We start from the raw sequence: 24,664 nt of genomic DNA, 5'->3' as shown, positions 1-24,664 counted from the left end.
GGAAACAAATTAAACGGGTCCATTTGGTTACTCAAGAGTTATGGGTCTCCTTGCAATAAAAGAAAGAAAGAAAGAAAATAACCACTGTGTTGCGCATTTCCTGTAAGAATCTAGCGGAACGAGAAGTGATCATGTTCTCACGAGAACAGCACGAGAACACTAGTGTGTTTTGTACATGGCTGTGTAGCTCTACGTAACGCCCGTGGTGGGCATTCATTGCAACTTTCAAGCGGTCTGACCACGAATGGGATTATATCATTATGGATTCAGGCGATATGGAACAAATGTCACAATAGAGAAGTAGGGCTTTTCTGACGTATCATAATGCGAGAGCGCAAAGCTGTCTTTTAAACTGTAGTGGTGTCGTTTGCGCTCGCGCCGGTTACTGTGGCTAACTAGATTAGCTTACCTCTCTGGCTAACGGTGGAGATATAGGTACTGTTTGTTAGCTGCTGCTGCTGCCAACATTATTAGAATTAGCCAGTAACAGCATTAGCTACTCCTGTGGCTAGCGTCAATGACAGTCGTTTAAGTCAAACTATTAACCACCAAAGTTGACCAAGTATATATATTTTAACTGATTCCTAAATAGTGCCATAACGCCACGGATCAGCTCCACTGAAGTGATGCTTTAGCCAAACAGTTGCTGTTAACTTGGCTGTGGCCACCAGTTACTGTAGCCATTTTCCTGGCAAGTTGACTGATGTGCTGGCAACACCGTTACAGGAAGGTCTTATTATCCCAGCAACACTGTACGTAAACCCCGCCAGCCACAGTGAGGATGTTTCCCTGCCTGGCCCACAGACCATGGAATGTCTTCTGCAGGCAGGTCTACCTACAGCAGAGAGCACCCCTCTCGCAAAGACCACCAAGAGTTCCGCTGCCGACCCATGGTAAGGACAACCAGTGTTGTGAACATGCTATGTGTATCACAAATTCACAACACTGTAACCTAAAGTCTTGACTTGCGTGGAAATTTGCTTGATTTGCTGAGTCACATTAGCCTAGTAAAGGTATAGGCAGTCAATAACTGGAATATATTTAATAACGTGCTATATAGTGCATCACATCAGTATTTTTGCTGGTTTATTGAAGAAATGCACTCCTCAACACCCTTCAATTATTATGTTCAGGGGGAAACAGGCACGTCAATGAAGCTATTGTCTCATTCTTCTACATAGGTTGGCACAGTGGAGGCATACATAGTTTATGGTTCAGCCTTCCAGACTGCAGAGTGGCTTCTCTAGCATTGGGTCATTTCCAGTTCTACTCTACCTCTGGTGGTAATAAAGATGATCCCCCAAAACAAGGCTCTGGTGGTCCTCCACCTACGGCAGAGAAAGTGCTGGCTGGAGCCACAAAATCTCCCACAGGTCCATCACCAGGTAACAAAGTATTGCATTTTCTGATCACATATTTGTGCCATTGTTAAGGATTCAGGAATCGGCCAGTAGTGTATGCTTAGCTATTTGATTGATACTAAATGACATGGTTGAAAAGCGGCATCCAAAGGAGACAACATATAGTTTCATGGCCTCTTTTTTCCTCTGACATTACAAAATTGCCATGTTTATTGAATGTTTAGTGAATTTAGTAGTATGGGATTTAAGTTGTGCTTTAAAGAGGTGGTGTAATTGAGCGGCGTTAAATTGTGCTTTAAAGAGGTGATGTTATTGTAATTGTGTTATCCCTCAGAACACAACATCCTGAAGAATGCCTATTGCTTAAACATGTCGGTGTGCAGAGAGCTGTGCATCTTTCATTAACTTGATTTAATCTACTTGTAGACCAATGGTGTGCATCTTTTGGGTATTTGGCTTAATCAAATATTCCATTAAGGGCGTGTAAATGTGTAATTGTAATGATATTACAGAAATATAATGCCTTTAATCATTTCACTTTCCGTTTAAGGCGTTTTCAATTTCCACTATAGTGATTTTCTTTCCGTCAATCAAGTAGATAGATAGATAGTAGCTGCAATTTGCAATCTGCTTATATTAAATGACATTAAAATCACCAACATTGCAGCTGTAGGCCCAGCTTGAATTATCTTCCTTCAATCTGCAAAGCTTTTGTTTCATAAAAATCCACCGTAGAATGTTATGAGCAAGAAATTCCATGCTGTGATATTTTTTTCAAGTGTTGGAGTTTGGAAGTACTCGTTTTTATTCGAAGGGCCAGGGCCATTCAGTTACTTCGACAAGCGCTTCCAAACTCCAACACTTTGAAATAGAATAACCTGCACAGAAAGTAGCTCATAACATGTCTACAGTGGATTTTTATGAAACAAACGCTTTGCAGTTTGAAAGAGGATAATTAAAGCTTCTGATTGTCCCATCAGAGTGAGGTGTCATCGTGCTGTCATGGGCGTCCGATCGTCTGAATCCTGTTTTCGACTTTAATCATGTTCCGTGATTAGGATTCTGTTTTTGTCTTTTTATCACAGGGGGTGAGGGAGTATGTTTATTCTCATCTTTAAGGCCATAGTTGTTGTCGTGTTGTTTTCCGGCCATGTTTTTCCCATTTAATCATATTTCCCTTGGTATAATTGACAATCTGGAGTGGGTGACACCGTGACAGCTGATAGTGGAATTAATACACACGCAAATATTGATAGGACATCACTGTATGACAGGGCAGTCCTGGTATCCCTAGTATACAGAAAAAACAAGGCAGAAGGAAAAGCAAAGTGCATCAAGAAACGATAGTAATAATAATAAAATAAACAGGGCAAACAAGGATAAAGAAACGTATATACAGTCGATCAGTAGTAAGTACATCATAATAAAGTGTATTACTGCGTCTCATAAGAAAAAAGACAAAGCCAAATAAAAAGTGTCCATTGGTCAATGCAAGAAAGCGTGAGATGTGGATAAAACACTCAGAAATGTCTTAAAGAGGTCAGAGTCATGAAAAAGAATAATAAAATAAATAAATAAACAAATCCAGGTTATGCTTTCATTGTCCTAGCCAAGCGGCCGTTGTGTCTCGTTGTAACCTTTACCTTTCAGCACAAAAGGCACAAAGGACTTCCCAAGTCTTTCACACCTGCGAGACGGGAGGGAGAATCTGCCGTTTACGCCTTTGCTCCAGTACCCCATTATCTCTAGGTAGAGGGGGTGGGAGGAATTATTCAGGATCGTGTCCATTTTAGTTGCAGTTCTCACCCTGGCCACCTCCTCCACTCCCACCAGGAGAGAGACCCCACAACAGCCTGCCATGACAGACTGGTAGAACATTATTTAACATTCTGTTACACACGCCAAACGATCTCAGCCTCCTCGTCATCAGGAAGAACAGCCTGCTCTTCCCTTTGCTGTGAAGTGCCACAGCATTGTCCGTCCAGTCCAGAGAGTTGTTCAGGTGTATTCCTAGGAGTTTGTACTTGTCCACAACCTCCACCACCTCCCCGTTAATGGTGCTGTGCACCAGGGATTCTCTCCTGGTCGTATGTAAATCCACCACCATCTCCTTGGTCTTGCTGGCATTAAGCCGGAGGTGGTTTGCCTCGCTCCATTGTCCCTCACCACACATGTTCAGTAGTGTTGCCGCCAGAGATATGTAATGGCTGACCACCATGGTGGTGTCCGAGAACTTCTGAAGGGTGACAGGTCTCGGAGTTGAAGTGGAAATCCGATGTGTAGAGTGTGAACAAGAAGGTGAAGTTTTGTGTAATGTATTTCCAACTGATACAATCACTACTTTTTACTTTCTCAGGCCCAACACTACTGGGGTTGACTAAAGTGGAGGCAATTCAAGTGAAAGGTAATGTTGCCATAATTGACTGTGGAAAACTGTTTCTAATGTATTGCCATGCATTTGTATGTCGGGTGATGATATCAAAGTTGATATCATACATTCAGTCTTTTATCAAATGTTTCTGATTCTACAGAGCAAATGTGAATATACCTGGCTAATGAGCAGATTTGAATTGATCTGATTCTTTAGAACCTTACTGGCTTGCCTTGAAAGCAAATAAGCAAAAATATTTCTTTCTACTGTGTTCAGTTCGGGCTGTCCTGAAGAAGAGGGATTATGGCAGCAAATATACAAAAAATAACTTCATCACTGCAGTCAGAGCCATGAATGAGTTTTGCCTCAAGCCAAGGTAAGTCTGTGTTCACTTCACTATTTCCACAGGATCTCTTTATCACTGTTTCAGTATGAGGACAGGACAGGGAAATTAAGATATTTTTGGATCTCTTAATGTATTAATTAAAAGTTTAAAATATGTTTCTTGGCTAGAGTAGAACTAGGATGTATCTGAGTAGCTGTGTTTGAGCAACTGTTGAGCAATGCTAACAATAATTTGTTTTAAGTGGACAATAGTACAACAGATAATAGGAACGATCTTTCACTTGGTGATACAAGGGTGAAATTTGGCATGAACATGCCTCTGGGTCACCTCTTTAACTTTTTTAACCGAGCCAACGAAAAATCCAATATGGCGGTCATTTTTCAAGATGGCCGCCAAATAAAAAAGGCCTTTTGTGGCGGTTCTGGACAACTATGGGTGCGGCCGACTCGAGACCGGGCACTGCACTCCCTGTGGGTGTGTGGAACGTGTGTGTCGAATTTTGAAGTCGACACAAACGGTTCTCGAGTTACGTGGATTACAGATGTACACACGCACACAAAATTCGTGCAATATAGCAGATCATTGGAACGGTTGTTCGCTTGGTGATACAAGCGTGACATTTGTCATGAACCTTCCTTTGGGTCAATTCTTTAACTTTTTTAACCGAGCCATCCAAGAATCCAATATGGCGGTGCTATTTCAAGATGGCCGCCACATCTAATTGTTAGCCTATGTCTACATTTCTTACAAATTTTAGGAAAAAATTCACCATTATAGATAGATAGTTTTATTTTAATTTTTTTATTATTATTTATTTTATATTCTTTATATATTTGTTTTCTTTTTTTGTTATTATTTTTAGTTTTCATACTGAAAATGGTAGCATGCTAATGCCAACTTAATGCTAACATGGTAGCATGCTAATGCTAACATAATAATGCTAACATGGTAATATGCTAGCATGCTAACATGCTAATTAGCATTAGAAAATGGTAGCATTAGCATTCTACCATTTTCAGTATGAAAACTAAAAATAATGACTAAAAAATAAAAATAAAGAATAAAAAATATAATAATATATATATATATATATATATATTTTAATTTAAATAAATCTATCTATCTATCTATATTGGTGAAATTTTTCCTAAAATTTGTAAGAAATGTAGACATAGGCTAACATTTAGATGTGGCGGCCATCTTGAAATAGCACCGCCATATTGGATTCTTGGATGGCTCGGTTAAAAAAGTTAAAGAGGTGACCCAGAGGCATGTTCATGCCAAATTTCATGCTTGTATCACCAAGCGAACAACCGCTCCAATGATCTGCTATATTGCACGAATTTTGTGTGCGTGTGTACATCTGTAATCCACGTAACCCGGGAACCGTTCGCCCCACTGACTTCAAATTCGACACACACGTTCCACACACCCACAGGGAGTGCAGTGCCCGGTCTCGAGTCGGCCGCACCCATGGTTGTCCAGAACCGCCACAAAAGGCCTTTTTTATTTGGCGGCCATCTTGAAAAACGCCATATTGGATTTTTCGCTGGCTCGGTTAAAAAAGTTAAAGGGGTGACCCAGAGGCATGTTCATGCCAAATTTCACGCTTGTATCACCAAGTGAAAGGTTCTCTCACAATATGGCTGTTAGCCGCTGTACTACAAGAGTTCTATCCTGCTGTGCTTAATTTCACATTCGTTTTGATTTCAACTCATTTTCACTCTTCACATTTTAACTAGGGTTGTACTAGCCTGGGATTAGCCTCGAGTTTTGTTTAAAAAAAATCACACCTGTGTGAAGTGAGGGGCGCTAATATATTAAAGTCTAACTCATGTTGCTATGGTGATGTAATGGTGATGTAAAACTGTGTCAAAACAAACATTAAATTCTCTTTATTGTTAATGGCATTTAATGTTTGTGTTCGGGACAAGATGACGTGGTAGACAAAACGGTAAAGGGAGCACACCAGTGTTGGTGAGGTGCTGGCCTAAGGCAATAAACAAGTAAAAATAAGAAAAAGGCTGCACACTCGTAGCCACGATGCTGTATATTTATTGACAAGAATCCAAAGTTTCGACCTGTTGGATTCTTGTCAATAAATATACAGCATCGTGGCTACGAGTGTGCAGCCTTTTTCTTATTTTTACGGGACAAGATGACGTACATTTTCCCTTCATTGTCAATGGCGTTTTTAAAACAAACATTGAACTAAAAACAAACATTAAACCTGTACATAGGAGGAGCGCCCTTCAAAAAAAGAGCATGGTCATCTCTCCAAATTTGGTGACGTCAGTGTTTTCCACTGCTTCTACCGGGGAGGAGGGGGACCTAGGTTGGTCAGTTTGAATCTGCCCCCGGAACTTTCAGGCTAGCCTGGGATCAATACCATTTTCGGGTTTCTGATCCGGTCGGAGCAGAAATAACTTTACATCATCAGGTGGCCAGAACCAACAATCGGAACCACTGGCGCCGCGCACCTCAAATGAATGCCACAGTTTAAAGCTTGTTTAGTTTGGTATAATCGTTTAGTTTATTATGGTATAATAATGGTTTGGTATGTCGTCATTTTCTATTCTAACTCATAGCACGACTACTAGACGAATTGATTTGCATTTTGCATTACGTTGTAATCCATTATAAACATTTCTTCTATACAGTTTGTTGTTTTGCTTGAGGTTTGATTTAGCAGTATTATTGCTCATGCAGGAACAAAGTCACATTTACATGTGATTTGCTCATAGTAACCTACCCACTGCTAAGGTGAGCTGTACAGTAATATCCACTGACCACTGCTGTAGTAAATTACATTGAGTTAATGAGTAAATGCACTGCACTGATTAGCTAACAGGAGATTGGCTAACTTTGTCGTGACAGACTTTAATGCATGGCTTAAAAGGGCATGTTACTAAAGCCCAGTCCAGACACACCAATGTAACTAGTCGTAAACCTGTTTGCAGCGGTCTGGACTGACCAGTTGCAGGCCGGTGGCATTTGGGGATAAAGGTTGCAAGGAGTTTCATTGGTGTGGACTGGCCTTAAACTGCACAGTTAATTCTCCACATAATCTCCAAATATATAAATTGACTTGTGCTAACTCCATTGTCCTGATAGTTAAATAAGAGTCCTGGGGTGAATCATGAAAGTGAAAAGTTTTCACAGCCTAATCCTACCTGAGGGAAATTGATTGGAACATGCGTTATGACTTAACATATGTAACTTACTGAGGGCCTTTATTGAAATTCAAATCATAGGTATTAACCTTGAATATTGACAGGCAATAGTGATAGTGAATATCTCTATGACTCTTTGGTGGAGGTTTGGGTTGTGTAGTTGCCTTGACAGACTCAGGATATAACTAGTCCAGTTGGTGAGGTGTCCTGCTCCATTGATTTGAAATTAATATTCCAAATATCTCCTCATTGACTTGCATTGCATGGTGAAACAGGTCTCAATGTCACTGGCACAGAATTAAGTACATTTTTACTATATAGAGAGTGGCTTTGAAAGACTATTTTTGGATTATTAATTTCTAATTAACGGAGGAAGATACACAAAAGAAACAGATCCTGCCAATGTAACATCACAACCCAGTACTATTGCCCAGTCGTATTGTTTGATCCGCTGATCCAGATCTTCAAATATCCTTGCGCTTTAAGATGAATTGGTTCTCCATTAATGACTTCTTCCGTATGCATTGTGACCACAGTGACCTGGAGCAACTGAGGAAGATCAGACGGCGCAGTCCCCATGACGACACCGAGGCTTTTACTGTGTTCCTACGGTCTGATGTGGAGGCCAAGTTAGTAGACGGCTTCTTTTAGTCATTGCACCACCTTTACCCAAACTTACTCACTCACTGCTTTCAATTTCGTTTCCAAGGGAAATAAATATTTTAATGTTTTCTAATTTGTGACTTTCAGAGCACTCGATGTATGGGGAAGTCCTGAAGCTCTCGCCAGGGAGAGAAAAGGCAGGAAAGAGATGGAGAGAGAGTATCAAGAAAGTAGGTGTTTAACCTCCTTTACAGTTTTACACATAAAAAAATTATCATAATCTTCTTTGGCACATGATTTGTCAATGGAAATAGCCTGCAGTCATTGCCTTACTCTCGTCTCTTTATTGTCCTCCAGATATTTTCAGAAATCAGCAATTGCTGAAGGAGTACAAAGATTTTTGGGGATACACTAAGGTAAGTGTGTGTGCTTTTAAAATTGTCATCCATCCAATACCTGCTTTTGATGGTGCTGCCATGTGTGACAGACTGGTACATGACCTTTGTCCCCATTACTTCCCTTTCTAACCAGTCCATCTCCATGACAAAGTCATTCATGTTGTCCCTCTTTACTGTATGATGCTGAGCTCTGAATGGTTCTATGCAGTGCACCTCTCTGCTTTGCCACTGCCAGCATGGCATGGTGATTTCTGTACTCTGCTCAATATGTTTGCCAGAAAATGAATGCTTTGTCTGTAAAATGAGAAAGATCAATGGCACTGTTCAAGGCATTGTTCAAACTTGGGCTAATGCTGCAAATATTTCTAACCATCAGTTTGGTGGGTTCATCATAGGGGTTTATTTAATTCTTAAAAGTGATTTGGTAAAGAAGCAAGTTTGGGTAATGAAAGTAGCAATCCCCAAGTTACAGTGACAGTATAATTATATCAGCTGTATATTCTAGATTCACTCAATGACCACTCTATTATATATTGAAATACTTACATGTCTTTTAAACTTGATATCCATTTTTATGTTTCATACAGCCTCGATCGAAGAGGGCAATATTTCTACAAGGGCCCGGGAAAGTGGTAATGGTAGCTATTTGCATGTAAGTTTTTCTTAAACTTCGCTCCAACATCATGTAGCCCAGGGATCAACTGATCGGTCAATCCCAGAGCAATTTGAAAACAACCATTCATACCATTCAAATTCAAAACTTTTTTTTAATCAGATGGGCACCCCACATCGCTATTTTGAAAGAATACAAGGGCACACAAACTGTAGAACAGGACTGAAATAATGGATGTTATCAACAGCCTCAGTTGTCTAGAAGAACAGTGGCACAAGGATTCCAGAGGTCTTGGGAGTCGTAGCTGAAAAATAATATAAAATCCTGTGTGCATTTTCCTGTTCAAGGCATAATCTTTAGATCCAATCTATTCTGACAGCCTTAATGTAAAAAGCAAGGAAATGTCTTTTCTCATAGTGCAGCACAATTCGTACTAAAATCTGAATCACAACTCACAAATTATTCAAATAATTGAGATCACCATTCTCTTACAGAATTTCTTTCCCCCTTCTTTCAATACAATTATTTATTGCCTGACATATCTCAATGTGTTAAACAACACTGTATATCTGTATACTGTATACTGTATATATGTGCTGAAATTAAATTTAAGTAAAAAAAAGATCCAGCCATTTTAAGGTCAGACACAACAGGACTTGTTCTCACAATGGAGTACTGTACAGATCAATTTGATTAACATCATTCGGTTAACAGGCATGTGCAATCACGTGCAGAACAGCTTGGGCCGCATCATAGTCTGTGTGTGCGCACTTGCCATCTCAAGACACATGGGAATCAGTTGCTCTTAAAGGGAACATTTAGCAGATTTTTAACATTCCGATTGTTCTGATGTGAGTGTTCCAATTTTAGAGAAGAATATCCTGCATGTTATATGTGTATGAAGTGTATGCCCACCTGTGATGTGAAACGTGTCATTTTGGGTCTGTATGCCCGATGATGGCCAACGATGTGCCTGTCTGATGACACGAAACATCACAGGTCTACAGTTACATATTTCTTGGGAGCAATACACAGAAGACACTACTATATTCTCCTCACATGATCAGAACAATTTAGGTTTAACCCCATTTAGGCCTGACGTCGAAATAAATTAAAAAAAGCCTTCTGAAAGAATATATGTTCAAAGATTTGTGCCGCATTTTCACGATTTTTCAAAAATAGCAGACCTACAAGCTCGTAGCGCGACACTCGGTGGCGCGCTATGAGCTTGTAGATCTGCTATTTTTGTTCTGTTTATTAATTTTTTGTTTTTTACAAATAGAAGTAAATTCAGAAATAAAAACAGAGTGACAAATACAAAAAGAAACTAAAACACACACAATAACAAAACACAAACTCCAAATCAAGACAACCAAAGAACATTCAAAGCACAACAAAACAATGAAAACAATATATTAAAAAAAAAAAAAAAAAAACTCCAATATAGTCAATATACATAGATCATGGTCACAAACATCATCCAGACAAGACAGGTTGTGCTGTCAGGCGACAGTTATACAGGTTCAATCGGGGGCACAAGTGTAAGGCGGTTAACATGAGATAGAAAAGGCACTCCAATTTAGTCAATATACAAAGCAGATCTCGGTCACAAACATCATCCAGGCAAGACAGGTTGGCAAGTCAGGCGACAGTTAATCAGGTTCAATCGGGGGCACAAGTGTAAGGCGGTTAACATGAGATAGAAAAGGCACTCCAATTTAGTCAATATACAAAGCAGATCTCGGTCACAAACATCATCCAGGCAAGACAGGTTGGCAAGTCAGGCGACAGTTAATCAGGTTCAATCGGGGGCACAAGTGTAAGGCGGTCAACATGAGACAGAAAAGGCTGCCATGTTTTACTGAATTTGGAGATTGAGCCACGCAATGTATATTTAATCTTTTCCAATTTTAAAAAATGCAGTATGTCAGATATCCAACGGGAATGTGAAGGGGGTTATGTTTTTTTCCAATACATGAGAATAAGACGTCTTGCCAGAAGCGTCACAGAAGCGACAAGGTCAGATTGATATTTAGGCAGGGGGATAGTATCAGGAAGGACGCCAAATAGGGAAATAATAGGGGATGGCTCTATGGGAAACTGTAACACATCTGAAATAGTATCAAATATAGCTGACCAAAAAGACTGTAAGGCTGGACAGGTCCAAAACATATGAAGAAGATTAGCTGGAGCCTGGTGGCATCTATCGCACGTTGGATCAACACTATCATAAATCCTGGCTAACGGAACCTTGGTCCAGTACACCCGGTGGAGAAATTTACATTGCAACACCCCATGTTTAGCACATATTGATGAAGAATGAACACGACCCATAATAAACAATATATAAAAAATAAAATAAAAACTCCAATATAGTCAATATACATAGATCATGGTCACAAACATCATCCAGACAAGACAGGTTGGGCTGTCAGGCGACAGTTATACAGGTTCAATCGGGGGCACAAGTGTAAGGCGGTTAACATGAGATAGAAAAGGCACTCCAATTTAGTCAATATACAAAGCAGATCTCGGTCACAAACATCATCCAGGCAAGACAGGTTGGCAAGTCAGGCGACAGTTAATCGGGTTCAATCGGGTGGGAGGCCTACTGCTAATTAGTGATCGTTTTAAATATAGTTTGGCTCTTGTTAAGAGTGGCCTCCTATTTAAATATTGGATCACGCATGCAACAAAAAACGAAACAATATCTGGAAATTCAAAGCTTAATGGGGTAAGTAACTGATAGGGGAAAAACGTAATACCCATTTACAACCAGAATGCTCTGGTTCACTGTTTTTTTTTGTTTGTTACACATTGTATTTTTTTTACACTGCAGTAATTGTTTTGTGTATAATGATATATGATATAAATACTAAGTTTTATCTCTGTGAAAGTAAACTAAACTAATCATGTCCATCAAAAAACAATTACAAAATATGTTCCCCCTCCCCCATTGTTCTCTTGAGTGCTTCATGTTTTCACGTCTTTGTCCTCAGCAATGGGCTGAACTTCCTTTTCAAGCTTCTGGCTTGGGTGTACACTGGATCAGCTAGCATGTTCTCTGAGGCTATCCACTCCCTGGCCGATACCTGCAACCAGGCACTGCTCGCAGTGGGAATCAGCCAGTCGATCCGCAACCCTGATTCTGATCACCCGTAAGTGCTAGATCATTGGGGAGACCCAAAAGAGAGATTAGACGTTTGCCCGCAGATCTACATGCGCCGTATTGCGAGCTTCTAAATCTGCTATTTTCATTACTTCTCAATTATACATTTTTGAGTGGTGCAACCAGTGGTGCAACCACCAGTAGTGGCAAAAAGCTGTTGTGCCAGAAACAGAGAGAGAGAGATAGTGTTGCACTGTTGCCTGCTAATTAGAGAGAGAGAGAGAGAGAGAGGCAGGGGGAGAGGGGAGTTGCACCACTCGGTTCACACGGGTGTGATTTTTATTTATTTATAGAATTCTTAGATTTGTTTGGATTTACGTTTTATATTTTATTTTACCTTTTATGTACCGTAATTTCCAGACTATAAGCCGCGGCTTTTTACCCATGATTTGAACCCTGCTGCTTATACAACGGTGCGGCTAATCTATGGATTTTTACAGCTAACGCAGAGCCATCTCAGGCTCTGAGCTAACGTAGCTGCGGCTTATAGTCCGGTGCGGCTTATAGTCCGGTGCGGCTTGTATATGGGATTTTCCCTAAATTTGGCTGGTGCGGCTTATATTCAGGTGCGGCTTATAGTCCGGAAATTACGGTACACACCTTTAATCTCTCCCAATTGACTTATTTTCTTTTGTTGTTTTGTACTCTTTGTTTGAAAGAAACATTTGAACAACCAAAGAAATATTATTAAAAAAATGATTTAAGTCAAATTCGTACGATTAGTCACACATGTTACCGCAGTGAAATTTGAGCGGTGAGCCGCAGCGTGCACCACGCTCAGGAATCATTAGTTGATTTGACCCCCAATCCAACCCATTGATGCCGAGTGCCAAGCAGGGAGGCATTGGGTCCCATTTTTACAGTCTTTGGTATGACCCGGCCAGGGATAGAACCCCTGACCTCCCAGTTTCAGGGCACTCTAACCACAAGACCACTGTCTGGTTAACAACATGATTGTAGATGTCCTTAAATAAAGAATATATATAAAATCATAACATTATTCTTTTATATATAAAAAAATCATTTAAAATATATGCATTTTTTAATGTAGGAAAATAAAATTTGATTTTTACTGTGATGCATAAAAACCCACAAATGGGCCCCGACCAACTGTGCTAGATTATACTACTAATCCTGCCTTTATACTTGTAATATCAATAATAATGTTGGCAATCAAATTGGTAGTAAGAGAAGTTAGTAGTATTACTAATTCTGTTGGAGAAGTAATAGGGTTTGCTTCAAATTAATCTTGGAAAAAAAGTTATTCAATATCATGTCAACGTTTTGTTCTTTGTGACTTTTCAGCTATGGCTTCTCGAATATGCGTTACATTGCCTCCCTCATCAGTGGAGTGGGTATCTTCATGATGGGATCAGGGCTGTCGTGGTACCATGGAGTCATGGGACTGCTGCACCCACAGCCCATTGAGTCTCTGTTATGGGTGAGTGAGGGCCAGGTGCGAGGCGAGAGGCGAGCAGTGACGCACAATGAATTAGGCTTATAATAAAACAGCGATATAGCTGCAGAAGATACAAATAGTAGATATTGGATTCGTCTTTTATTTAACAATTATTAAATGGCGCCTCTCAATTACCTCTCTCAATCAAATAAAAAAATATATAATCCAAACTCCTCTGTCAATTGTAAACGAACCGTAACATGAATGAACTCTTTAAGCCTGACGCATGTCAGAATCAACAGCGCCTGACACAGGCATGCATTACCTCTCCATCAATTAAAGGAATATAATCCAAAACTGCACAGCACATGACCAATCAAGCCTGACACATGTAGGCATCCCTCTAGGTTCTATGGAACTAAACGAAAAACTAAAACAAATAGGCTAAATAAGGCATATATATATGTTTTGCCAATCAAAACGGCACACGCTGTCAAGTGTAAACGAACAGCATTTTACTTCTCTTGCCATAAAATTGACTGAAATAAAGCGTCATTCAATCGAGGCTTTATGACAGCGCAGCAGAGCTTGCTGCGAGGCGCACGCATGGCTCGTGGACCAAAAGCGGACGCTTTTTGAGGAATGAAACGCAATAGACTAAGGTGCTATTTACACGAGGATGGTGTTCATAGAAAATGGCAAAGTCCCGTTGCGTTCTCATTTTTTCTTACCCTTTACACGAGAATGCACACGTTATGCTATAATGTGCTATTATGCTATAATGTCGCTAGGTGGCGATAACGGGCTGCCAAATAGACAGGTCACCCACGTACAAGAAGAAGAACCCCTTCACGCAAGCCTGCGCAACACGGCTCCGTCTTTTTGGCAAATCTAGAACTTCCTGTTTGAGAGCTAGCAAATTTAAGACATCCGGTTGCTTTCAGAATAAAAGTGTCGTTAATTAAATAATGATTACATTACATTATTAGTATTATTATTACATTACAGCTATTGTAAAGACACACATTATGTTTCTGTGTAAAAATAAGTAATTAAATAACAGAAACATAATGTGTGTCTTATAGCATCATTTAAATGCTTAATTTGTAGTTTTAATGTGCAAATTAAACTTTTTTTCAATACTCTAGAGGATACTCTTATTTTGAAGAGATGGTCTTAAATTTGCTAGCTTAGATTTGCCAAAAAACAGTGCCGTGCAAGCAGCGCAACACTGCTCTGGGCTGACACTGACAGGCAAAAGCGCCACGGGATGGTATATATTTTATAATACATTAGGCTACATAAACGCTGCTGCTGCCGCCTATCACAAGGCTTTTTATTTACATCATGGTTTTACATTCACCATCGCTGATGAGCAGCACTTTGTAGGCGAGGAGGGAGGCTTGTTCAGGAACTCCATTATATCATAATTATATGGCTCTGCATCAATGTAATAAACATATGCGCTGTGAGCCAACGTGAGCCATGATGTCATAAGTTTTGCGGATTCACCGTTTTGCCTGTTTACACGGAGAAAGGATAAAACGGCGTTCTCAAAGATTTCCACTCTGGAAGGTGGTTTCACTTTGTTGCGTTTTCACCTCATGAGAACACGGTTCTCGTCTAAACAACCACAGCAAACGGTACTTTATTTTGCCGTTTTCTGTGAACACCATCCTCGTGTAAATAGCACCTAAGTGCAATCAGAGCTGCCTGGGAGAAATGCGAGGCCCTGTGCTTTAATAATTAATTAATTAATATCCAAAACTATACAAAAATTATCACATTTCTATCTATAAGGACAAACCTTATTAGAAAAATATTAATAGTACATGAAAGCCTTTTGAAATGTGTATATAAGGTTACTATTGTCATTGCAGGTGCTGCCAAATAAGTAATTAGGCTATACCTCATGCCAGTCAGTTGCGCAAATATAGGTCAGATCAATTAGCAGAGCGGAGCAGCTTCTCACTCTGCAGCACAATGACCAGCTCTTCTTAAAGTTTACTTACTTTAATAATATGACATAGTGTTGGATCTCCAGACAAACAAACCTTGGATTATACTTATTCTTTCTTCAAACGAAAGCACGAGCCACGAGGTAAGAAACTATATAATTCTTCACTGTTCACAGCACCCAGGCAGGTGTTCTTAATCGCGTCGCATTCCTATCAAAGTAGCCTATACCACACTAACTTTGTGATCAACTTTCTTAATTTGCTTATTTTATTTGTAAAAAGCAACACTGTATTAACTTATTAAGACATGGCAGTATAATATTGGTGCAAAATGGAAATATGTAATTCAATACTGGTAGTTAATATCGAGAGAGAGATGTTCCATTTCATTTTTTGAATGACTATTTAATTCCATCTTATCACGTGGCACCCAAGTGCTACCACTTACGTCCACCAGGTGGCACTTGTATTAAAATAACCTATATAAATATCTGAATCAATGGCAACAAATGGACTAGACCCCTGTAGTTGTTGTAACTGTTGTTGTAATTGTTTTAGGCATACTGTATTCTGGCTGGCTCTTTGGTCTCTGAAGGAGGTAAGTTTCTAGAAATTAAGTCCTAATCTGACATACACTTGACATGAAGCAGGCACAGTGGCTGGATATTGTATTAACCATGATGTCTCACTGTCTCTTTTAGCAACACTGCTAGTTGCCATCAATGAGATAAAGAAGAGTGCCCTTCAGCATGATGTGACCTTTTATGAATATGGTTTGTTTCTTGTCTAATAATTGATTTATTTTCTTTGCAAAGTGATATCACTTAAAGACACTGATGCATTTGTACAGCTAATACCAATTACCAATTATAAAGATTATTATTAAAATGTAAGTGATTAAACAAGTGCTAAAATATAAAAACAGTGAATGTGGTTGCATCCTGGTGCTTTTTTTTCTTTCTTTTTTTTAAGATATTGTTTTGCGGCTTACGCCTTTTATTGGTTTTTGAAGGAACAGACAGTAGGCTGACAGTAAAGAGATGGGGGGATGACATGCAGTAAAGGCCGTGTCGGTCTCGGGAGTCGAACCCGCGGCACACTGCGACTGGATCACCAGTTGGGTGCCCAGACGGTTACGCCAACGCCTGGGCCCATCCTGGTGCTTTTTCTTTGTTTTCGCTGCGTTTTGCGGATCCGAAAGTAGGGGCTATCACTAGCCGTCAGCCTGTCACCAACACCCCACTAGACTGCAGAAAACTAATAAATTGACCCCGGTCCGAAAAAACTTTATACGGACGAAACACTAAATAAACAAACTTAATTGACATAAAATGAAGTCGATTTTTTTTATATACATCCTCCGAAATTCGCACCAATATTGGTCCGGAAAAACAAACACCTTACGTAATACAGTTTTTAGAACAAATTCTGTAAAGAGATTAAGGGGGGGGGGGGGGGGGGCATGATTTGCAAAGGATCTCATATTAGGAAAACGGAACTAAGTGTTTTCCCCACAAATAATTATGATGTTTTTCTGTTGCTCTCGTCCTTTTGCGGTCAGTGATGCAGAGTCGGGACCCCAGCACTAACGTGGTGTTGCTGGAGGATGCTGCTGCTGTACTGGGTGTCATCATGGCCGCCAGCTGCATGGGGCTCACCTCACTCACAGGTACACACATAGTTGGTAATTATATTATACATAGGTCGCAGCGTCCAGAGTGCAACTTCTTACACTGCGACATCTTTTCACTGAGAAATCTTCTCTTTTCACTGAGAAATCTTTTCTTTTCCCTGGACAATGCTGTCTAGTTGCTTGTTCGAGAAACTCTTTTTCTATTCAAGTAAAAGGAGCGGAAGCTAATTCTCAGCATTAGCTTCCAGTCTTTTGGAAGACAATGGATACATGTTTTGAGAGATTATTTGTTTATTGATCCAGTATTAATCCTCTAATATTACTTATTGTATGTATTAACCCATTTAGACCCCAGGCCAAATCTTAAACATTTTAAGTCTGCTTCTAAATCCTGACGCAGGTTTTCTGAAAAACATCAAATCTCTATTAAAAATAATTAAACAAATTAATGTTGCTATATACCGTATATAGCAATGGCTTGAAAGGTCGAAATGGGTTTTTTATCCCAGTCACCATTTTTGTCCTTATTCATCCAGGCAACCCGCTCTATGACAGCCTCGGTTCCTTGGGCGTGGGCACGTTGTTGGGTGCAGTATCCGTCTTCCTCATCTACACCAACACAGAGGCGCTGATTGGACGCTCCATACAGCCTGAGCACGTGCAGAAACTCACAGAGTTCCTAGAGAATGATCCTGCTGTAAGGTCAGCAAAAATGGATGTACAGTCCAGCTGTCTTTGCTGTAACATGATTCAACAGCCCTTATTAATCTATATTTAAGCAATAAGCCACGAGAGGTCTCAGGTTACCGGGTATTTTACAATGGCTGGGGGCCAGCCATTGTAAAATACCCGGTAAGCTGGGGCCTCGCCCTCGAGTGGCTTATTGCTTTTCTAAAACGGTTACAAACATATAGCAATATTAACCTAATAAAACTATTGAATTCACAAAAGTAGCTACGCTTTGCGCCACCAGAGCGAGCCACATCACTTCCTTGTTGTGCTGGCAAGTAGGCTATCTGACTGGAGAATAGCGCTTGATGTCTTTACGGGGCTGCCTGGAGCCATTCAGTCATATGAGCCGGGCGGTGGTTAGATGGGTTTGTAAGGCAATCAAGCGCTCCCCTTCCCCAGTACAGCTACAGAGATGCGGAATGAGCTGCGAATGTTATAAAGTGATTGAAAGTGTGGGTTATCGGTGAAATTTACACCGGTCACGTGACGGTAACCAGCCAATCAGAATCAAGTATTTGGGACTAACCGTTTTAGAAATTAATATAATTACCTGAAAAACAAACAAAAACACAATCGAAAACATAAGAAATCACAGAGTCAGTCCACTAAACTTTGCGAGTTTGTTTACTCCGAATGCACTTGAGCAATGCAAAATAATGTAAGATTTAAAACATTTGACAGTGACGTTACATTATTGTAGTGGTATCGGTTCTAGCCCAACTACTTGGACTGGGCTTTCACATAACTGAGAAAACTCGGCAAGAAAGCATGACCAGGTTTAAATGCCAAAATGATCGCCACAGATGTGCAACTGATCTCTGTTGTAGAAGAGGAGGGCCTCACAAAGCTTATGTCGAACAGGATATGCGATACTGAGCCGAAAAACGGTAACTGCATGAATCACCACTGGGTGATAAGTGGTTTGGCTGTTCAGAGTGACATGGATGGACAACATAATTGTTTGCTGCTTCAGTGACACAACAGTTAATGTCTTCTTCTGGGAAATGAGTAGACACTACCTCAAGCAGACAGTCATAATGCTTATTTCATTATGAAATGAGTAGACACTACCTCAAGCAGACAGTCATAATGCTTATTTCATTATGAAATGAGTAGACACTACCTCAAGCAGACAGTCATAATGCTTAATTCATTATGCACGCCTTGTCCTGCACCAAAAATAGTTTTTTTGGTGTGTGTGACACCGGTGTACAACAAAGTATAAATCATTTCCTTTGAGCGACATTAATATGGTTAAAGTTACTCCACAACAAGTACAGTAACAATGTGCATTTTGTTCCCCCACCAATGGAAAGAACTTTGTTTTGACACTGTAGCCAAAATCCAATCGGGTGCTTAACAAAGATGCCTTGTTTTAAACTTCAAGTTTACTTTTATACGTAAATAAATCAAAGACCTTACCTGGAATTGTCATATCACAGGTTTAAATATTGGCAGTTTTCAGTAAACGGAAAAGGATAGAGATGAAAATAAAAGAAGGAAAACATTTCAGAAGTGTCAAAAAGAATATACAGTATATATATTATATAGAAGAATAAACAAGGAACAGAACAAACAATATTCCTAATATGAGTAGAGAATACATAAGGTGCATGTTTATAGAGACAAAATGGTAAAGGGATGAGGCAGTTAAAATAGCAGCAGATAGTAACTGAAGGTGCATAGTTTAATATGAAGAAGGCATGTAACTATTGCTTGTGCAATAAATAAGAGCACCAGTGTAGCAGAGAAATATTTGATTGACAAGACACTCCTTATATTACAACATTTTCATACTGACTTTTATTTCATTATTTCCAGGGCCATTCATGATGTCAAAGCCACTGATATTGGATTAAGTAAAGTGCGTTTCAAAGCAGAAGTTGACTTTGACGGGCGTGTAGTGACACGGTCTTACCTGGAGAAGCAAGACATCGACCAGATTCTCAATGTAAGTATAAAAGCTTACGGTAGGTTCCAGATTCTCAAAGGTGCCATAGCTTAATTTGATTGGCTTAGCAGCAGATCAATCAAACAAATCAGTGGGAAATTGAACCGTAACATCAAACTGGTAATATGCTACCTTCAGGAAAGTTGGACTATTGTTACAGTATACACAGAACCTAATAATATACACAATACACATTCTACCACTGATACGAAGGTGGTGCAATCTGCACATGATTTGTCATTATTCTGAAAGATATAACTTTTGGGATTTTTTATTCGGATATATATTTAAACATGCTGAAGCTATGATGCAAGTCGTTATTTGCCATGTGACACACACGTTACAGGAAGCTTGGCCAATCAGTTAGGCCAAACAGGGATTTACAGTATAATGGCTTGTTAGTGGCACAAACGTGGTGCGACGCCAATCCATGAAGCAGAGGGTTTGGGAGGGCTAATCAGACCGTTGGTCTGTCTGACTCACCTCAGGCTCATATGTGACACACACACACACACACACACACCAGGTTTGAGACCGTCTCAGGTATTTTCTGATTTACGCCCAGAACAAATCGCTGTGAGACAGACACACGGATTCCGTAAATTATAGTACTAGTGTGGCGCTCTGCGCCTTTAACACTATCCTACGTCACGTGCCCGTGCGCTACGAGAATGAATGAACGGAACGGGTGCGCGCTTCGAGGAGTTTGCTGGTGACAGCTGTCAACTCGGCTGTCCGCTGGTCGCGTCCGTGTGTAGCCTGCCTCTGGCTTGTGAGAGACAAACAGTCCGTAGTTTATAGCCCGCTGTGGGTTAGTCAACACCACACCCTGTGAACCCTCCCGGAGGGTTAGATGAGGATACGCCAACCGGCATCAACTGTCAGTAAGGGATTCCAGTGAGTTCCACAGCGCTCTGACCGTGACTGTCTGACGTTCTGACTGACTGGTTCTTTTATTTGTTTGGGGAACATTCATTAAATGTCTGATATTGGTGTTGCGTGCCTGAACATTATTTGTGCGTCATACTGCAAGTGCACATTATTGGTTCACACTTGAGTGATGTGGGAACTGAACATTGTCTGCAAGAAATTTGCATTTGATTTTGGGTTTGGTTTCACTGTTGAACATAATACACTGCTCACTGGTAAATGAAGTCCTCTGTCTGTGTTTCCTTTATGATTCTGTATGGTATTATTGTGTGTCTACTGTTTGTTCCAGCGGTTGATTTGTCTATCCCTTGTATGGTGGTTGGGGCTGTTATTATTTTAGTTTAGAACCTAAACTCAAGCGTTTAGGTTCTAAACACTTAATTGTAACACTTTTTAAACGTGTCACAGTGTTTAGTTTATAAACAGAAGAGCATGTTTAAATGCCATGATTGCAGGCTAGTCCTGTCCGCCTCGGCAGGTTCTGTGTTTTGTCGCCCCGGACAGTGAGGAGAACAGACGTGTTAAGGTGCCAGACTTGGATGGTTAGAGCGGCGCGATTACATACAAAGTCAATGCAAGACGAGAATTGCGCGAACGAGCGCGACCTGGTGCGGCACAAATGGGATGAACCGATGCGAATATATATTCAGGTCCAATTCCTCATGGGGGCCGAGATCCCTGGTCCAATTCCTCATGGGGGCCCACAGACTCTACGTCACTGATCAGACGTCATTGTGATGAAATTCACCACTCACTTCACAAGATTGTGATTTATTTTCATAATTATAATACTAAATGCTGTGTACTGTTTGTAGGAAATCCAACAGGTGAAGACAGCAGATGAACTAGAGTACTTCATGCTGAAGCATGGAGAGAATATCATCGACACCCTGGGTGCAGAGGTAGACCGACTGGAGAAAGAACTCAAGGTACAGTACTATCTGGAAGAGGGTGTGGAAACATTGTCTCTTGTCAATCACATTCACATCTTATACCATCCACAAATACAGTATGTGAGGGTGGTTACCAGTAGACCAGAGGTGGGTGGGTAGTAACATTCGTTTTGTTAGTTATTTAACATATTAATGCCAGGAACGTGGAATTCCGTTTATTTCTCAATCGTAGCCACAGGCAGTCACATGACTGTGCCGGTTAAACACACAGCAGCGCACAGTGACTGCACTGTAGCGCACACATAATGAGTGGACAATGTCAACAATGCTTAAAACAACGGCATCGGGGAATCATATTATGTTTTCCCTTACAAACCACCAAATAGGTGGACATTTCGGTCTCTAAGAACTCTACTTCAAACTTGAGAAAATATATTGCTTTTAAGTCGTAGATTATTTTTGTCTGGATTGGCTAACGTTAGCCCTGTTAGGAGACTTTAGTTTTGGAAGAGAGTCCTTTATATTCAATTGTTGTCTTTAGTACCAGAATTGTATTTTTGATTGATTGAATACTTTATTAACATGTTTGTTTGACAGGTAGTCAAAACCTTGCAGTTTGCATATCCAGTCTAGAGCGGATACAGAAATGTTTTGTGTGCATGCATATACTGTGTGGTGTGAGCAAATTACTGGATACAATAGGCAGGCTCTAGAACGGATATGAGCACTGAACGGAAACCAGGCTACCCACAGGTACTCCATCATCCCTATACAGTGAAAGACTTCTTTCTTTTTTGCCTCATTTACAGCAACGGAACCCTGAGGTACGCCACGTAGACCTGGAGATTCTATAATACCTTCTGGGTCTCTACTGAAGGAACGCCCCAACACAGCCAGGAGAGGAAAGGGTGACTTAGCCCAGCACCCAGCTGTCTGCACACACACACAGTAACCATTCTGTTAATTACATTTAGCTATGCTTTGTTATGAGGGGTTCATGGTTTTCATAAAAGGTCTTGAGGATTGTCACCATTATGGTTTCCTCGAATTTCATCATGGGACTTTTTGGTCTCAGTTCATACACAGAATCACCATGTTAATTTACGGTACCTTGAGTGTAAAAAGGTCCCTTATACAGTTGGCCCATTTCATAGTTGTTGGTTTGTGTCCACATTCCCACATGAATGGGATTGGATTTAGTTGGAGTTGTGACTTATTCATACCCAAAAAAGGACCACTAGGCCTAAATCTAACCCTGTTGAATTTTCTTGGTAGTGTTTTCCTCTAGTGCAAAGGAAATTACCACAAAGCTGCGTACAGAGCACTTACGCAGATTTATATAGACAAAACAATAATTTAAGAGAAGGTATGATTTAGTTGTAAATAGACTTAACGGCCATCCACACCTAATACTATAGCTATAAATGTGAAACTTCTAGCTCAAGTGGAAGGCAGAGTACACCACCGCTATAACGGCAACAATGATGGCATGGAGTTGTGATGATTATTATAGACCTTGGTGTGCTGTGGATGGCCCTTTACAGTTAGAGCAAAGATATGCAATGTTCTCATTCAAGAGCTCTTTAGAGGGTCTTTTCATTTGATGTGTTTGACTGAATTGAGTGAGCTGACCAATCTTGAAACGGAGCAGTTAATATAGTAGTAGAGTATGAAATATATACTCTTTTTCCACACGCGCAGAACACAATATAGGATGACGGGTAACTCAGTCACATTATATTCTCAAACCAAGTCAGCATCAGAGAGGCACTTGAAAAGTTCCCAAGAAGCATGGATAACACATTTACTGTTCATAAATTATGCATTTGTCCTGTCGATCTCTAAAGCACAGGAGATATACATGAATAAGTGCAGTGCAGTTGTAAGCCTGTGAGATCCCTCTCTCTCCTAATACTGTTGTGGTGTTCTCTAAAGTTGATGAGAATCGTATCATGCTACATCGGCAGCTTGTCAGTAGATGACCGATTGTATTGTTCCAAAGATGAAGTACTCTATGGACACATCCACACAGAACAAGCACATGCCCCCTTTTGTAAATAATAGTGATCGAGGGCTAGCCTTTTTTTGTGAAATGCTACATGCTGAACAATTTCATCTTATGTCTTATGGTGGCAAGTAAATAAACATGGTACCAAACAGAGTGACCATCTGTACAAACTATAGACTTGAATGGTCTACCTGTATTAAGTTCATACTCCTCATCCTCAGTGGTTTGAAACATTGTGACAATAAAGGGCCATTGTGTTATGTATAGAGACTGATTAGCAGTGATAAAGATGGTGATCATGATGGACACACCACCATGTTTCTGTTGACACTATACTCTCCCAATGTGTTGTTCCTTAGCTGACATGGTGGCATGTTCCTCAACACTGCTGATCTTTGATCTCATGCATTCAATAATAGGCCACTGTTCTGGTAGTACACACTAGTTTATGCAAATGAGTTATCGCAGTTGTGTTTCTGTGTTTCTGCTCAAATCTGCATCTCATACTCCGACTGCCTGCTTTTACTTTTATTCTGCACTTGATGTCTGTGATGGTGTTACAGGCGAGCCTATGGAGGTTGAAGTAAGGGTCATACCCGCAAGCTTAGCCCAAGAATGAATGGCTAAGTGAACTGACTGGGGTGTTTCAGCAGGTGTGGATTTATATACATTATATATTTTTTAAAGCTGTTAATTGATGTTCTATTTCCCTTTGGTTAGGACGTTGTAACTACTGCTGAAGGACTTAAATAAATTGAAATTAATTTATTAAATTATATTTTCTGTCTTGTGTGACTGAGTAGTACATGCGGGGCTGTGAAAATGTCTATAAAGAGAAGTAAGCGTTAACTTGTGTCATCATTTTGTTTGTTTTTCAGGTCAGCTATAGTTAGGGGACAACTGATTGTTACTAGGACTGCAGAAGCAAAGAGAAATAAGTTATTAGTATTACCTTAATGTAGTGGTAATATACTTTTAATAATTAGGTTTAGTAATCTTAATGTTAAGGAACCTACAGTAGGTGTTTTTGGTTAAGATGCAGACCTTAAATTATAAACATGGCAAAGGATATGTTTTGTTTATTATAGCATAACAGCATAGCTATGTCCTACTGTATTGTGTTGAT

The 24,664-nt window shown here is 40.1% G+C and overlaps 1 protein-coding gene across 2 annotated transcripts; it reads left to right on the top strand.

Moving 5' to 3' along the window:
- Positions 1 to 180: 180 nt before the first annotated feature.
- On the top strand, positions 181 to 24,381 carry slc30a9 (solute carrier family 30 member 9). Of its 2 annotated transcripts, XM_083785290.1 has the most exons (18): positions 181 to 300; positions 727 to 893; positions 1,182 to 1,385; positions 3,718 to 3,765; positions 4,009 to 4,108; positions 7,788 to 7,880; positions 8,002 to 8,084; positions 8,212 to 8,270; positions 8,840 to 8,904; positions 11,865 to 12,023; positions 13,340 to 13,475; positions 15,950 to 15,989; positions 16,093 to 16,164; positions 16,953 to 17,060; positions 17,561 to 17,726; positions 19,578 to 19,707; positions 21,453 to 21,566; positions 22,340 to 24,381. In XM_083785290.1, the coding sequence occupies exons 2-18, from the start codon at positions 782 to 784 to the stop codon at positions 22,382 to 22,384; spliced, it is 1,734 nt and encodes a 577-aa protein (XP_083641416.1). In that variant the 5' UTR covers positions 181 to 300; positions 727 to 781; the 3' UTR covers positions 22,385 to 24,381. The 2 variants fall into 2 exon arrangements, with proteins under 2 accessions (XP_083641416.1, XP_083641415.1); XM_083785289.1 differs by having other exon boundaries at positions 187 to 893.
- The last annotated feature ends 283 nt before the right edge of the window (positions 24,382 to 24,664 follow it).

Source organism: Protomyctophum parallelum, assembly GCF_964188405.1.
Source record: "Protomyctophum parallelum genome assembly, chromosome: 16".
In the NCBI taxonomy this organism is placed as follows: Eukaryota; Metazoa; Chordata; class Actinopteri; order Myctophiformes; family Myctophidae; genus Protomyctophum; species Protomyctophum parallelum.
Note: the sequence above shows the minus strand (reverse complement) of the source record. Positions and strands in the feature narration are given on the sequence as shown.

What these genes read in the sequence shown, in the direction of transcription:
- slc30a9 (XM_083785290.1), top strand. Translation starts at nt 782, where the DNA reads ATGTTTCCCTGCCTGGCCCACAGACCATGGAATGTCTTCTGCAGGCAG. An exon ending in TGTGACCTTTTATGAATATG is followed by an intron (nt 16,165 to 16,952) that starts GTTTGTTTCTTG and finishes TTTTGCGGTCAG; the next exon opens with TGATGCAGAGTCGGGACCCC. An exon ending in GACTGGAGAAAGAACTCAAG is followed by an intron (nt 21,567 to 22,339) that starts GTACAGTACTAT and finishes CCTCATTTACAG; the next exon opens with CAACGGAACCCTGAGGTACG.